Source organism: Macrobrachium nipponense, chromosome 24, assembly GCF_015104395.2.
Source record: "Macrobrachium nipponense isolate FS-2020 chromosome 24, ASM1510439v2, whole genome shotgun sequence".
In the NCBI taxonomy this organism is placed as follows: Eukaryota; Metazoa; Arthropoda; class Malacostraca; order Decapoda; family Palaemonidae; genus Macrobrachium; species Macrobrachium nipponense.
Window position 1 is genome coordinate 3890025 of NC_061091.1, and position 17933 is coordinate 3907957.

At 35.9% G+C, this 17933-nt stretch overlaps 1 protein-coding gene across 1 annotated transcript in view; it reads left to right on the top strand.

Annotated features, from left to right (window-relative positions):
* The window catches only part of LOC135205083 (uncharacterized), a 17440-nt gene extending 3247 nt beyond the window's left edge, over positions 1-14193 (top strand). Inside the window, exons 2-8 of the mRNA XM_064235380.1 lie at positions 8743-8874; positions 9045-9161; positions 10616-10802; positions 11092-11242; positions 11749-11876; positions 12136-12297; positions 13626-14193. Of these exons, the coding sequence (XP_064091450.1) occupies positions 8743-8874; positions 9045-9161; positions 10616-10802; positions 11092-11242; positions 11749-11876; positions 12136-12297; positions 13626-14165 (1417 nt within the window). The 3' untranslated portion in view covers positions 14166-14193. The remainder of the gene's footprint in view (positions 1-8742; positions 8875-9044; positions 9162-10615; positions 10803-11091; positions 11243-11748; positions 11877-12135; positions 12298-13625) is intronic.
* The last annotated feature ends 3740 nt before the right edge of the window (positions 14194-17933 follow it).

A 17933-nucleotide genomic window follows, 5' to 3' on the forward strand; every position in this document is an offset into this window, starting at 1 on the left:
AATGCATTAGATTTTTGCCCAGTTTTTACAGAGTATTTATGCTGGCTTAGCCTACTTCTAAGCCCTTGCTCGACTGTCCGAGGTAGAATGAGGGACAATCCATACATGGAATTTTATATATTATGTTGTTGCTTTCTCTGGGGCCATTTTTTATTAACATTCTTTTTAGTGTGTTATTATAGGAAGAAACAAGGTTGACATTAAAAGCTTTTAACAATGGTTTAATGGTTTCAAATCCGTTAAAATAAGGCAAACTGAGAATGTTTCTTAGAATTTTCTTTCTGTGTGTTGTTTTCAGTATAAAAATTTTGTGGGCTTTATTATAACAAATGTCTAATATATGTGAAGGATAGCATAAATCTTTCCCTATTTTTCTTATGTATTCAATTTCTTGATCCAAATATTGTGGACTGACAATTCGTAATGCTCGTAAAAACATAGAGGAAAAAATTGATATTTTTATATTAAGATGGTGGCCTGAGAAGAAATGAACATAAGTTAAGTTGTTAGTCGGTTCCTATAAATACTGAATTTACATTGAAATGGTTCTCTATGTATCAAAACGTCTAAGAAAGGGAGGCAATTGTCTTTTTCTAATTCTAGAGTAAACTTAATCGATGGTACTGGTTATTTAAGTTAGAGAGTAAATCATTTACATCAATACCGACAGGAAGAACAGCTAAACAATCATCAACGTAACGATACCACTTTACAGGAATATGAATGATATTAGGTAAGTAGCGTTTTTCGAAGAATTCCATATACAGGTTTGAGAGCAATGGTGATAAAGGATTTCCCATTGCCATGCCAAAAATTTGTTGATAAAATTCACCATTGAATATAAACTTACAATCACAAATGCACAAACTCGTGAGTGAAATAATGTGACTTATAGGTAGAGGTAATTCATGCTGAGTTAGTTCATTGCTAAGATATTCTAAAATAGAGTCTATAGGGACTTTAGTAAAAAGAGAACATACGTCAAAACTAACGAATCTATCAGTAGGGCAAAGAGCAATTTTGTATAATTTATCAACTAAATCTAGAGAATTATATATATGAGAATCGGAGATGGTTCCAAGTAACGGGGACAAGATCTTAGTGATATATTTCGAGAGTTTATATGAAATTGAACCAACAGTACTGATAATAGGCCGCATAGGGTTATTTTCTTTGTGCGTTTTGACTAATCCATATAAGTAAGGTAGCGAAGGAGAATTGACTGACAATTTGCCTAGTAGTTCTGTTTTATCTTTAAGGATACTTTTCACTATGCTATTGAAGTTTTTTATGACTTGATCAAGAGGATTTTTTGTTAGTTTTTTATAAGTCACATCATCATCCAGTAGGGCTTGCATACGTGATATGTAGTCAGCTTTATCTAAAATTACTATACTATTTGACTTATCAGCTTTTGTGATGTGGATAGTATTGTCCTTTTTAAGATCGGTCAAACTTTTCTTATAGCGAGCAGGGAAGTTACTTTCATGCTTAACATTGGCAGCTCCGTAAACAATACCTTTAATCATGTCGACATGATTTTGAGGAAGATCACAATATTTTTCAAATTTACTTAGGGATGACCCAATCATTAGAGCCGAAGGTCTACTTGTTGCAAAGAAAGATAAACCATATCCAAGCGCACTCACAACATTTTCACTTATTTGTTTACTAGATAAGTTAACAACACAATCTTGACGTGCACAATTAGTCCAATCACTGCTATCAATAAGATTTTTTAGTTTTCTGTCGAGTTTCCTTTTCAGGGCATCTGTAGTCCTACGTAGTTTTTCGTAAATTTCCCGTCGCAGCGAGTCCTTCCAATCAGCCGGGATAGAATGATTGAAAGAGATCCTTGTTCTTTCCAGTTCCTTGAATTTTTCTTTCTCTTCTTGCTTGGCGGCTGCTATGTGCTGTTTCAACATCATGGCACTAAATTCATTGAATGGGTGATTGTCATATCTTCTTAGACGGCGTGGCAGCAAGGATTTAGGGAGCACTTGTTCAGAAAGGCACTTCTTCAGGAACTTAAGACGAATTCTGGTTGAATGTGCAGCCACAAGAGACTTGGAGAAGGTAGTGACAACACATCTCAAAAGAGGAAACAGGATAGCGAAAGTAAACGTGGCCCTCATGATTCTGTTATACATAATGAGGGCCACGTTTACTTTCGCTATCCTGTTTCCTCTTTTGAGATGTGTTGTCACTACCTTCTCCAAGTCTCTTGTGGCTGCACATTCAACCAGAATTCGTCTTAAGTTCCTGAAGAAGTGCCTTTCTGAACAAGTGCTCCCTAAATCCTTGCTGCCACGCCGTCTAAGAAGATATGACAATCACCCATTCAATGAATTTAGTGCCATGATGTTGAAACAGCACATAGCAGCCGCCAAGCAAGAAGAGAAAGAAAAATTCAAGGAACTGGAAAGAACAAGGATCTCTTTCAATCATTCTATCCCGGCTGATTGGAAGGACTCGCTGCGACGGGAAATTTACGAAAAACTACGTAGGACTACAGATGCCCTGAAAAGGAAACTCGACAGAAAACTAAAAACTAAAAAATCTTATTGATAGCAGTGATTGGACTAATTGTGCACGTCAAGATTGTGTTGTTAACTTATCTAGTAAACAAATAAGTGAAAATGTTGTGAGTGCGCTTGGATATGGTTTATCTTTCTTTGCAACAAGTAGACCTTCGGCTCTAATGATTGGGTCATCCCTAAGTAAATTTGAAAAATATTGTGATCTTCCTCAAAATCATGTCGACATGATTAAAGGTATTGTTTACGGAGCTGCCAATGTTAAGCATGAAAGTAACTTCCCTGCTCGCTATAAGAAAAGTTTGACCGATCTTAAAAAGGACAATACTATCCACATCACAAAAGCTGATAAGTCAAATAGTAATAGTAAATTTAGATAAGCTTGACTACATATCACGTATGCAAGCCCTACTGGATGATGATGTGACTTATAAAAAACTAACAAAAAATCCTCTTGATCAAGTCATAAAAAACTTCAATAGCATAGTGAAAAGTATCCTTAAAGATAAAACAGAACTACTAGGCAAATTGTCAGTCAATTCTCCTTCGCTACCTTACTTATATGGATTAGTCAAACGCACAAAGAAAATAACCCTATGCGGCCTATTATCAGTACTGTTGGTTCAATTTCATATAAACTCTCGAAATATATCACTAAGATCTTGTCCCCGTTACTTGGAACCATCTCCGATTCTCATATATATAATTCTCTAGATTTAGTTGATAAATTATACAAAATTGCTCTTTGCCCTACTGATAGATTCGTTAGTTTTGACGTATGTTCTCTTTTTACTAAAGTCCCTATAGACTCTATTTTAGAATATCTAGCAATGAACTAACTCAGCATGAATTACCTCTACCTATAAGTCACATTATTTCACTCACGAGTTTGTGCATTTGTGATTGTAAGTTTATATTCAATGGTGAATTTTATCAACAAATTTTTGGCATGGCAATGGGAAATCCTTTATCACCATTGCTCTCAAAACCTGTATATGGAATTCTTCGAAAAACGCTACTTACCTAATATCATTCATATTCCTGTAAAGTGGTATCGTTACGTTGATGATTGTTTAGCTGTTCTTCCTGTCGGTATTGATGTAAATGATTTACTCTCTAACTTAAATAACCAGGTACCATCGATTAAGTTTACTCTAGAATTAGAAAAAGACAATTGCCTCCCTTTCTTAGACGTTTTGATACATAGAGAACCATTTCAATGTAAATTCAGTATTTATAAGAAACCGACTAACAACTAACTTATGTTCATTTCTTCTCAGGCCACCATCTTAATATAAAAATATCAATTTTTTCCTCTATGTTTTTACGAGCATTACGAATTGTCAGTCCACAATATTTGGATCAAGAAATTGAATACATAAGAAAAATAGGGAAAGATTTATGCTATCCTTCACATATATTAGACATTTGTTATAATAAAGCCCACAAAAAGTTTTATACTGAAAACAACACACAGAAAGAAAATTCTAAGAACATTCTCAGTTTGCCTTATTTTAACGGATTTGAAACCATTAAACCATTGTTAAAAGCTTTTAATGTCAACCTTGTTTCTTCCTATAATAACACACTAAAAAGAATGTTAATAAAAAATGGCCCAGAGAAAGCAACAACATAATATATAAAATTCCATGTATGGATTGTCCCTCATTCTACCTCGGACAGTCGAGCAAGGGCTTAGAAGTAAGGCTAAGCAGCATAAATACTCTGTAAAAACTGGGCAAAAATCTAATGCATTATTTATTCATTTAAGTGAAAACAACCACCGAATTAATTGGATTGACAGTTCAGTAATTGCACGGTCAAGAGATGTCTTATCACGAAATCTTTTAGAATCTGCTTTAATACAACTTACTTTTCATTGTAATTTCAATGTTAGTCGTGGCCTTTTTCATTTAGACCCTTGTATCTGTAACATGTTTAAGAATGACCTCAAATATATAATTACTGACTTAAATAAAAATCAGTTGCCTTAGAGTTATTAAAAAAATTTTATTGTAATGTATGTCTGTCATTTTTTGTGAATATGGTTTTGTCTACCAGGTTCCGTATAGCTGTCACCTATAATCCTTTAATTGTCTGGAGATTGTATCTAAGATGATTGTCTTAAACCTTTAATTGCACCCTTTGTTTATGCTTGTTTGGGAAGGTTTCTTATCTTCCAGGTGTGTCGGATTCTAGGCACTAATCCTTTTATAATCCCTATCTGTCAGTTATACGAACCTTCTTGTATTGTCTTTCCTCGTATTTTTGTCAGTAGCTGCTTCAGTAAAGGGCTTGTCAGCCGAAAGATCTCGCAGACTCCTTCGTTTATTTTTCCTTCGTGGCATTTATCTTTATATATATATATATATATATATATATATATATATATGTGTGTATATATATATATGGCAGTAGTGGTTACTACACACACACAGCCCTAAGGTAACGTGCACCGATTTGGAGGCTGTAATTTAGGGAATAGAATGATCTCATTTTAATCACACCTTGCTGAACGTTCTCACTCTGGAATTATCTAAAAGGTTAAATTTTGGGAGAAATTAAATTGATGTGTCCTTATACGTTTATTCTTTGCTAGGGGTTCTTATAAATTTTCCACCTTCTGGGCTCTTGGACTAATAAAACTTATTTCTTTGAAAGGCACTTTGTTGCTATTACGAGTCTTGGCATGAGGGAATTTTACTGACTACGTTAGTCACTAATTGATTTGCACACCATACTTTGTGCTTATTCTTCTTCTCTGGATTCTTCTTTCCTGCTTCTCTGTGTCTTTCTTCTTCTCTGTTTCTGCTGCTGCGCCACTCTTCCGTTCTTCACTCTTCTCCCCCCTTCTCCACTTGTTCCTTCTCTTCTCTGTTCTGTTCTGTCCTTCTCTCTCTCTGTCTGGCCTTTTTATTAGGATGATATCTTCTTAGCACTGCCTTTGGATTTTTCGATTTTGACTGGGTGTGGCATCTTCTGAAAGACTTCTTGTGTCTTAGTGGCTACAGACTTTATACAAAACTGCCTTCCTGTCATTTCTTCTACAGTGATTCGTAGACTCTAAATTAGGAAACGCCTCCTGCTTGATGCCTTGGCTTTTTGGGGGTGTATCCCTGGGTCAATCTCGTAGGTCAAATGCTGAGACACATTTTCTGGGGTGTCCCACTATCTGGCTCTGCTTCTTGATTCGTCGAAATCCATAGGTCTACCTTTGGGAATGGGAGGAGCTCTCGAGTTTAACACTTTCCCTCTTTGGAACAAGGGATAGAATTCCTTTCTAACGTAAGCCAGATGGCTCTCTCTGAGCTGTCACACGAAGGGAACGCCGATTAATCATGGGAAGTAGGCTGGTGTGGGCGTTAATGAGGTGTGACGATGGGTTTTCGGAGTTCCAACCTCTTGGAGTGGTCTGGGAAATATCCTTGCCAGTCACTTAATCTTTGGGTACTTTGGGTGACAGAGGTTTTTGGCTTGTGTAAAAGGATCCTTTTCTTAAACAATTATTATCCGTTCTTTTCCCATTTTCGTGCCTTCTCAAAGTTCTTTTAAGTTAATGCTGTTTTGGAATAATTTCCTTAACATACACACACACACACACACGCAAATTATATTATATTATAATTATATATATATATATATATTAATAAATTTATAAAAATTTATATAATAAATATATAATTTTATATTAATATATATATATATCATATATAATAATAGTATATATATATAATATATATATATATATATATATATATATCTATATATAATATATATAATAATTATAATATATATTATATATATATATATAGCATAATATAAAGGATATATATTATATATTATATTATATATATATCATATATATATTATGATATATATATATATAGATAATATATATATAATAATAATATTATATATATATATATAGATAAATACATATATAATATATATATATATAAGAGTATATAAATATATATATATATATATATATACATTAATAATATATATATATATATCTATATATATATATATATATGTGTGTGTGTGTGTGTGTATATATGTATATATATGTATATATATGTCAGATGAAGGGGCTATAATTAATAATATATTTAATATGCCAATGTGATTTGCTGTGACTTTGCGCAGAACAGAGACGAAGCAATGACCTGAGAAAGCTGATAAATCATTTCTGGGATGGCGTGATACAAAGGTGCATAGTTAAGCGGGTCAACGTTTGTCAGTTCATGGGGTCTTGTTCAAGTGCCTTTGGAAACTGGCTGCAACCAGCTACATGGGGCGTTCACGATGTGTGAGTTCATGTGTACATGTACGAACTTATATCTATTCATAATGGCATCTTTAGCCAAGTCTATGGGGAGACTTTCAGAGAGGTCTGTGTGAGAAAAGCAAGATGCCGGGATAGCTCTGCGAAAGTTTATTTACTTCTGTGAGTGATATTCTGGCCTGTAATGGGTAAGTGTTACCTTACTTTAGCCAAAGGGATGGCTTGTTGTCTGTTTGACATTTTTGTAAAAATGTTTAATCCTTGTCTTTGTCTTTACAATTGTGTGTGCTTACGAGTATGTTCTCGTGTCTTTGTAACAGGCGATTCTAGCGAGGGGGGACAGAGAGTCCCGTATGGAGGAGAGCTAATTGGTGTGACTAATTACTGATTAAGACATTTAATTACTGGAGGTTCAACTGAGCTAGTTAGTCTATTAGACTTGAATTATCATCTTTCCATTGTTAAATAAATATTATATTTTTGTAATGCATGACTCTCATTTGATGACCTGTTAGAATGGAGAGAGAGAGGTTGCGAGTCGAGAGAGAGAGAGAGAGAGAGAGAGCGGAGGCAATGCCGGTGATCGCTTAGAGAGAGAGAGAGAGAGAGAGAGATTGAGTGTGTTATCAGTTTGCTTTAATGCTTCGGGTTTCACACATACCTAATATTAAATACCCTTCGCTGGCAAATGGTTCAGAGATGGGTAACAGATTTATATATACGTATATATATAAATATAATATAGATGCTACTGGTCATTTTTATCAGATACGTACATACGTATGTAATTGTAATAGCTACAATGCCCTCTTATCTTCTCAAATTCTTCGTGAGAAGATATTCGCTGACTCGTGATTCGCAGATTTCTCTATGGACCTTATATACCCATTATTCGCTGGAAATTCACATATTTGCTGTATTTTTCTATGATAAATATCTGCAAATGACTGAATTTTCATATTTGTATCATTATTAAATGCACTTTTTGTTATAAAACTATAGAAAAACCAGGTATAAGCGTTTTTAGTGGGTTTTTCTTGAGTTTGAACTAACAAATTAGGAGGTTTTAAGTGTTTTATAGTGGTTCTAAGTATTCACAGATTTTAGTTATTCAAGGGGGGGGGGGGGGAATCTGGTACGCATCCGCCGCGAATACAGGGATCCACTGTAGATATACATATACATACTGCATAACTGAGAAACCAATGCCCTCCAATGCGGCTAATCATTCTTTACACTACGCAGTACTATGGGATTTTACTAAGCAACAGGAATCATCGTGACCCCTGAAATAATACGGTAATTACCATGAAAATAACAGAATAACAGAAATTTGCTCCTTGTGAAATCTATAGTAGCTGAATTTATCATCTAGTTGCAGATGGTTCACAGTCATTTTGGCTGACAAGTTGATTGTGTCTTCTCATTCACTTATGAGCTGTCAACCAGTGAAACTTGGAATTACGGTTATTTTTTTGTCATTTCTTATTTGTGTGTATGTGTGTATACAGATGGATTTACTTGCTTCTGTGCTTGAATCTGTAAGCAACAGAGGATTACGTGAGCATATGCCATATAAAAAGTTGCACAAAAATATAATATGGAGTCTGTGAAATCATTTAGTGCTATAGGCTACCAAGTGAGATGAAATTAGCAACTGTCCACTAAGCATAGCATTCAAACTGATAAACAAGTTTAGGTAATGGATAGTATTAATTGTATGCATTACTCAACTATCTAGTGTGATTGGCTCCCTGAAGGAAGAAAAGTACCCATTTTCAGTAATAGAAGAGAAGTAATTTTGTCCCTTTCTTGTAAGCGTATCATCACAAAATGCCAAGATCTTTTGAAGAAATCATACACGTGACACTGGCTTGACCCAAGGACAGTGAAAATGAGCTTGATATGACATTTCAGAAGGGCATGCAGCAGCAGCTGGTGGAGGCGGTGGCGAGGGATAGTTTGGTGTGGACTGTGTCTGCTCTGCCTTGCACTGCTAGCAATCTGGGATACCCTGGGCTACCTCTTGACATCACCTTATGATAACAGGTAAGTCAAATAACATTGTAATGTGTAATTTCCGATTCCTATCATTATTTCAGACTCCATCAGAAGTTATTCCTGATAATTACAAACAATCACAAAAGACAGCATGAAAAAAAAGACCCGAAAACTGAGTATGTAATGAAAATGTCATTAAGTTCTCCTCCCATCTGTAGGAAACGTCACTGCCCACCTCCTCCCGTCGAAGTAGACGGTTGTGCCTCATGGAGGCCCCTACAGTTGTCTCACCCAACATGTAACTGCACAAGAAAACTTCTGGTGCTGCATGATACGTGAGCATTTCCTTCTTTTTTGCCATTTTAAAAACTTTCTCTCTGTGTGCAGTACTTTATTACTCTTTATCAGTATCAACACAGATGTAAATATAAATATCAAACTGCGAACATGGCCTAATTTTGTTGATGCAGAAGATACTAATGTTAATGAATAAAAATTTGGGATTATGAGAATAACACTGACAGAGAAAGAAAGTGGTGTGATAATTAACTGATTCGTCATGAAATACTGTAAATTATGTATGTCTGTAAGTCTGTCTTAGATTAAGCTGGGAGCCCATATACTATGTAAATAATGTAACGCCATAAGCCTTATTACCATTTGGGAACTGAACCCAGCCCCTGACTCAAATGAAACAAGGATAATGGCCATGCCTTTCCCCTCTAAAACCCAAGTCAACCCTGAACGAAATACTTTTAGAACTTAAAGTGATTTCATACAACTACAAACTAGATCAATAGTGCCACTCAGATCAGCCAACATTTTTTTTATCACTTGCTCCGACCCCTCCCCTACAAAACTTCCCAATTTTATGCATTTTCCACCAACCAATCATACTAAAGGCCTTTTGGAAGGTGTTTCCAAGAGGCCAGCTACATCCATATATCCTGATTCCTTCCTTCACATCTACAACTTTTTTACCACACCTTTCCGTGTCTTCATTTCTCAGCCTTTCAACCTGGTGTACTACTATGAGATGAATTACAGAAACAATTCAGTCCAGATAAAATTATATTTTTTCTTTCTGCCGATCACTTCCAACCTCCAACTTCACTTCCATATAGGTAGCTCAGCAATCTCTCATGTATTCCATTGACAGTTCTCTATTCAAGTTTCCAGAATAAAAAACACACTGCATCTAAAAATAGGCATAAGGCTGGAGATTAGATAAACTGTCAATAACAGAGCCAAATAACCTAAAAATAAAATCATAAATAGGTACTCACGTAACACACAGCTTGAAAAGTCTTTCTGGTTTAGACCTATAACTGATGCCCTCTAAACTGCAGTCTTTGTGAAGAGATATCCAGGTGTTTTTTCTCAACAGAAACCTTAAAAGAGAGGAGAGTTTATTATTATCCCATCATAAATTATGGTAATTTTACAACAGCACCATACTTATAATCACTAAGTATATTAGGCTGCTTTGCTTTTTCTGGTTAAAGACATGGCTGAAGTTAAATGTAAAATTTATCACCCACATACTACCTGCAATGCTAGAAAAATACATGTGTACACACTATCTTAGTTATTAACAACTAAAGCACCAGTATTATTGTAAGTTATAGTTATAGGTATAGTGGTAGTAATGGTAGAAGCACATTATTGCTCTCAATGGCATTAAAAAAAGTGTAAAAAAATACTATTAGGCCTATTAAAAAAAGCTGATGAGATTTATTGGCAGTTTTACTGCCCCCATTGTTATCAAATTACCATCAATATTTCACAGGTGCACAGACTTCATAGCTACAGATGCCAACTCTTACCTGGCCTACACAAAGGAATACTTTGGACATTCCCATTGCTCCGACCAGGCCACCCTTAAAGGACCACGCCAGCACGTAGTCTCACTGTCCATCGATCATGTGACTCCGAAAGAGTTGGCAGCCCTGAACCGCACTGTTCAACAGGTCAATGTAAGGAAAAGCAAATTTAATATGGTAAAGTGGAGGGCTTAGTATAAAAAAAATTAGTATTTGGAACAGCAAATATTACCTTTTTGGAAATGCTGTCAGTTTAGTATGTAATACATAATCTATTTTACAAATTATGACGACAGCTGTGATAATAATAATGATAATATTAGGAGTTGTTAAGGACTACTGTCTAAGATAATATAATAATCATATTCACAAAAAGCTAAAATTTTATTTGAAAAATGAAAATGATAATTACCTGGATAAATTGAAGACCACCTCTTTTCAGAGTGTATACAAAGGGTGGCAAGTGAGGATCTACACTCCGTCCGCCAACCACAGCCACCCTGACCTTTGTGCCCTTGTCTGCAGCAATCCCAACCTTGATCTTTGTGATGTCAGGGGCATGTCAAAACCGCTAGATGCCAGCGTTCAGCAAGGTGCAGTTGAAATTATATTTGGGAAGCAAAGTGGGCGAGCTATAAGTCCTTATCTGAAAGTAAAAGATGAATACAGTAGGGAGGGAATTTTACAAACAAAAGCTTTGCGGGAACTCCACAGCTTCTGTGAAGTAATGTGTACTGCATATCTATGACTATATTACTTTTATACAGCACCTGCCCATATACGTTACTTACATACATTTCTATTTGCCTATTCTCCCTTCTTTATAAATATAGAGTTGTTTGACTATACAACTAACACAATATTTCCAGTAATGCTCGTGTAAACTGCAATTGCTGTTAATTGATTTATCAATACCATCTAATATTTTAACCTATGTCTTCTTGCTGTCCTTCTTTTTGCTTTACCTATAATAAAACAAAATGTATATAAATATTCATTTTTCTGTGTAACAAACATAGTCTACTACATGGACTGAACTCCACAATCAGAATTAATATCTGTTACTTCTGATATATAATAGTAATAATCTCTCAAACAGGAAGAACAGGATGGCGATGGGCAGTACTGGGGGACCCTTTAATCTCTGTATGGTTGGTGCGCTACCAGGACCAGGCTATATTAGAACGGGAAGCACATGCTGTCACGCAGTTCATAAATTCTGACAAGGTTCATAACTTTACTAAATACAGTACAGCAGGACTTGTTCCCTTAACTACTGCTCTTAAACCTTACTATAATACTTCTACATAAACAGGAATTGTATGGCTAACACCAAATAAAGCATGTATGATTAGTGTAAGCACAATAATGGAAAAATATATCAAAGCTTTATGAGACAATCTTGGTACATATTAAGTGAATCTAATAATAACCTTCACCCTTAAAACTGACTAAAGCACAACTGTATATCTCTTTTATTCTTAAGTGCTGGCATGTTATGAAAGACCACACCAGCCATGCAAATGCAGCCCTTGGATCGGGCCTACTTGGAGGGAAGACATCTTGGGGTCTAAGGCGACTGAGTCGCATTCGGCGCAAGCTGACATCCGAGGTTCACACTGTCAGTGATGAAGAGACAGTCCTAGAAGTAAGTTCAATTTTTTCTACAATGTAAGATCCCAAATGAGAATACGAGGCATAACTGATTCCAGGACCTTACTGAAGAGGTAAATTCTGAAATTTTTAACTAGGTACTTTACCCTACTGATATGATCACTTGAAGCACACATACAAATAATTTCCTGCTTCTGTATGAAGAAAAAATTTAAAGTCATTCAGAACAGAAATTTTACCAATGTAAATTTGTATTTTGAAAGATCCAGTCCATGTATAATGTCCAGACAACATAATAACACATGTAATCAATTATCATTAATTTGAATAAAAAAATTTAATGCTCAGGTTGAAAACCAAAAGACTCAGGAATTAGTCATCTGTGCTTAGAGAATTTTCCAGTTCTTTTCTTGATAAAAGAATTTAAGCAATGATTATGTATGAAGAAACCTGTGAAAATATGCTTAAATATAAACTGTATACGTGCAAGCTTACAATACCATATATAAATTGGGCTAAAGTACACTACACATACTGTACATAGATAGTGGTAATGTATCATTAATAAGGGTAATTTGCTTTACTTGATTGTTTGTACCATGAGCCCGTGTTTTAGTTTATTTATTGAACTGTAAACAATTAAACTAAACATTACCATAACTAATTAGAACTATCCAACTGTCATAAATTTTTACAGCTGTGAAGGAAGTGGGAAATGGAAAGAGATGGAAATAGTTAATGTTCTTGGGTTCATCTTGTTATTTCATGGCAGCTCTAGAAATGTTTATGAGACAAAGAAATAAATTGTGACAACTGCAACTGCTTCATAAAATAGCCTACAATGATTCTTAGTTACTTAATGATAGATAATTTTGTTTATCAAACAATAAATGTTTACTTCAATGCTGAAAGGTTAGGTTTCAAGTGCCTAAACTTGAGCTATGTTCGGCACATTACGTACTTTATTTTGGTAAAAACTACGAAATATACTTAGTATTTTGTATTTCTAAAAATTTTTAGCATATTTTATAACCCTTGAAGAATCAATTATAGTTTGGGTTGGCTGTTTCAATTAACCTATCCTGTACTAATTCATGAGTCAAAAACATTCATGAAATCCAATCATCTGATATATTCAGATGTGAACTCCTCAAAACTAGACCAAATAAACAAGGTTACTCTGTATTTAACCACAGTTGAAAGGTACATACCTGGCATATCTTGCACTATATCCAAGGCATTCAAGTGGATCAAAATTCCATTAAAAAAAAACTGAATAAATGATAAAATGTGACAATACCGTGCTAAACATTCAAATTCTCTTTTCCAGGATACCCTGTTACCTCTGATTCTCTTTTCCAGGATACCTTGTTACCTCTGATGGGCCACGATGTAATGACGCACGACAGCATCACTTGCCAAAAGAGCATCGAATCTGTCCCCTTTCCGAGCCAGAGGCAACCGGGCCAGTGGGTAGGAATGCCCACACCCGATCGGCAGCCAGAAATGTTAGAACCAAAGACAGGTGGGCAAAGTGAACTCAAAAAAAGGACAGTAAAAAATAGCAAAAAGCCCTTTCTATCAAACAAAACGGTAAAGAGTTCCAATGTTGTCTCTGCAAAACACGACTCAAACCCAATTCTTCCAGCTGCAACAGTGAACAGACAAGAGGGAAGCCACAATCAAGAAGGAGAATCAAAGTCGGTGCACAAGAAGCAAACGGGTAGTCTTTCACACATAACGAAAGCCTTCAAGAGGGAGCCAAAAGTGCCTCAAAAGCAGAAGAATAATTCGTACCACATAGACCCTTCAAAGGAAGAAGAAATCAATCATGCAAACGGCATAGTTGTATGCCCGTACTCATGCAGACCTCACTTACATCCTGAATGGAAGTATTGTTAAACACTTAATAAAGTCAGTACATGATTTGTCCAAGTTGATTTCTGTGCCACCACCATACGCATTTAGTACTTACTATTATACGTATTGATAAGCGACCCCTGCTTTAATAATTATGAAATCTTTTTAAGACTTCATTAAGCTTTGTTAAATAGTAATGTATTAAATTTAAAAAAAGATATTAAGGTTCTTGATAGAAGGAAGAATATCAAGCCATCATAGAATATTTATGCCTAATATAATATGTCCCACCCTTAAAACTACAATGCAACACAGTAAACGCCATAGCCGAAATCACTCATAAATACGTACACCCCTTCCACAAGAACACTATGGATAATCCTGAACCATTACTCAACAGTTAGCTAAATCTTCCACTCTTAAAACATTCTATACGGATTACAGAAATGGTTAAACAAGAATCAGTAACATTTTTAAGCAGTGTAAAAATTCACACAAAAATCACATTACAATCAGAGATTGGTTTCACTAAACCAGTGCACCTAAAACTGAAAATACTTAATTTCTGTATCAACAAATTCCTTACCAGAGCCAATCCTTCAGAACTTGAAGAGCTGCCTATCTAAAAATTTAAGAAATAAACTATTTATAAATCCAGATGGATCAGCTATGTTCCTTAAGTAACATATAACCCCAGAGTGAGGTGCTTCACTCTCAAGTTTCCTCATGCATAGCTTCATTCTCAAGAACTTATTTCTCCACATTCATATTAAACACTTACCAAGCTTTAAATCTTGCAAATAAGGTATGGTTGGGTGGGCACTTCTGCCTGAGAACTGGTAGGGGAAAAGTGTGATAAATAACTTCATAAGCAAAGCAACTAGTGTGATAAATAACTTCATAAGCAAAGCAACTATGGTCCTTAATTAGTCATACTGTTACACACCTTGAGCAAGCAACATTTTCAGGTGATGTGAGGGCTCTTATGCCTCATTGTCAGCTAGGGTTACTAACACCAGACTTATTAAATTTTTAACCAATTTTCAGTAATTATCTTTTCTTACAATGCTGGAACACTAACCCCATGGTCTACCCTCTTGTTTTCTCCAGCCTTTGAACTACCATGGGAGGGTGACTCCATAAGAATGACCTTACAGGCCACTCTTCCTTCCTCTTCATAAGCCACAAAAAAAGGATCATAACCTCCCAAGTCTTGACAGGTTATAACGCTTACCCAAGAAGGAAACTTGAGCTTAGTACTTTTCAGAAGAGGAGTTCATCTAGCCATATAACCCTGCCAAGGAAGTGTGCCAACTATCATGACAAACTAGTTGGGAAGATTAGCTTCTGAGACCATGGTTAGAAATGGGCAATGCTGTGCAATAAGTGAATCTCTGAAGAAGAAAGATGAGGCCACCAATAAGTTGTGACTGCACATTAAGGTATGATCAGAAAATACTACACAAAAAATAATTTCCACCTGCCAGGCCATGAGCTTAATTAACAAAAGTAATGTTTCAGCATGGCTGACAAGCTCTTCATTTATCATTTGTACACTGTAACTTGAATGAGTTAACACTGCAATTTCAATGTCAAATGCCATCCTATTCCCAACCATTTTACTGAAATTCTGATAACATTACACATCACCCATAAAACTTCTTGGCTAACTGTAATGTCTGACTTTTTTGTTTTCTTGTTTTTACATATTAAAGTACAGGGATTCAACATCAAAATTACACATTACATACCTTAAAGCAGGGTGTATAAAAAAATTCCTTTCATTTTCGGACCGTTGCACACACGACCTACAGATAAAGTAGTACCTGTTCCTACTTATCAATGTAACCTGACAGAAATACAAAAGTCTTTCCTCATGTCACAGCACACACATGGGTCTGCGTTGTTAGAGAATGTGCTGGTTGCCTAGACTGATGAACATAAACCCTTCAGAATACACATGCACAAAGAGACAGATGTCAGACCAGGAGAAAGAAACGAAGATTCAGTAAGATGAAAGGCCAAACATAATTACAATTTTTTAAGCAATTTTTATTTTTCATAGCTAACAAACCTGAGGTCTTAACAATACAATAATCTTCTAGTGCCAAGCTGGAAACCATTTAAAAACAACTGAAGATTGTAAAACAAGGAATCTTAGGCATCTGACAACTCATGCATGTATGAGGTAGATGTTGGTCACTGACCAGGCGTCAAACCTTACGATGCACCAGTCTTTCTTCCAACCCAGGATATGAGAGGGGCGGCTAGAGGTGGGCAGTTGACGTTAGGACCTCAGGTTTGCTAGCTGTGAAAAATACAAATTGATTAAAAATTTGTCATTTGTTCATACACGCAACAAACCCTCAGTCATAACAATAGGAGACATACTTGGAGGAAGGTACAGTATCTGAACAGGCTGGGGGTTCAGCCCCACCTGACCACCCTTCCTAGAAGATCGAGTTCGAAAGAAGGGGGCCAGAGCCCGCGAGATAATAGATAAATGATTATCTAAACACTCAACCTTCTATGATGAAACACAATACGTCCAGATTCACTGTATTAGTGCGAGGTAAAAAGAATTCTATCTGTTCAAGCAACAAACCACATAGGCCACAGGGATTTGTTATCACCTCTCTCCCCCCCCTTGTTAGAGAGGAGCAAGTGCTACTAAGAAGCAGATTTGTTAATTGTATACGAACAAACAAAAAACTGCAACCAGTATGGCTGCCACACCCACCTGTATCAGACCAGTTCCAGCTAATGACGTGTCAAATTCTTAAACCTGCCTGCCAGGAAGAAAGGGGGAAAAAAAGGAGAAACATCCTCTGGACTTCCACTGTTGTGAAGAACAGCCAGCAAACGTCTTGCAGGGCATCAGGTAGGGCACCAAAACTGGTTATACTAATGCTAAGGACAAAACGCAGCCACACAAATGCTCATGTCCTCTTTTTTTATTTCCTTCCACTGTAAAAAAGAAAAAACCCACACATCAAGGCAGAAGGAAAATTCAACTCCAAGCCAGGTGTTACAAAAACACTTCTACACCCAACAACAGGTGAAAAAGTGCAGGCTTATAGTAATTTAATGAGTGATTCCCAATCTTCTGCCAACCAACAATTTTCCAACTTGCTTTTACAAAAGGTTGTCAAAGGAAAAGTAAGTTTGTATATACCATAATTCTAACAGTAGCCAGTTGCATGTCAAGAGGGCATAAATCACACTAGTAAAAATCTCCAAGCAAGTTATTTTTTCTCTCCATCCTGTCCCCTACCATGACCTCACTTTTTACAAATTATAGTCCTGCTTCACTATCTGTTGATTTTTGGGCCAAACATACTTTAATCTTCTCATTGCACGGCAACACTTAATATTTTAGATCCAATTCCTGCTTCTGCAAACATCTTTGCTTCATTCAGGCTATGATCTTCCCACTGTGCTTTAGCAAGAATCTGAGAATTCTATATCCAAACATTTCCAAATTACCTGTACTGAAGCTATTCCGTATTTTAATACTCAACTCTTGCTGTAGTTTGACGACTCCAAGACAACAGAAATGCCTTATTTTCCAATTTATTTTCCTTTATACTATTGGTTTTCCCAGAGTATTTGGGCATCAAAATTCCTTTCACTCCATGTAAATGTTCTAATCTTTACGTTACATTTAGTCGTGTTTTAGAGAGTTCTTCACACAATCCACTTGCCCCCACACACACCACTACTACTTCCTCGACTACCTTTCCATTCACCATATGCCCTTTTGCCTGACTGTCCTCTTATAGAAAAGTCTATCTTCCACTTGTTAGGCAC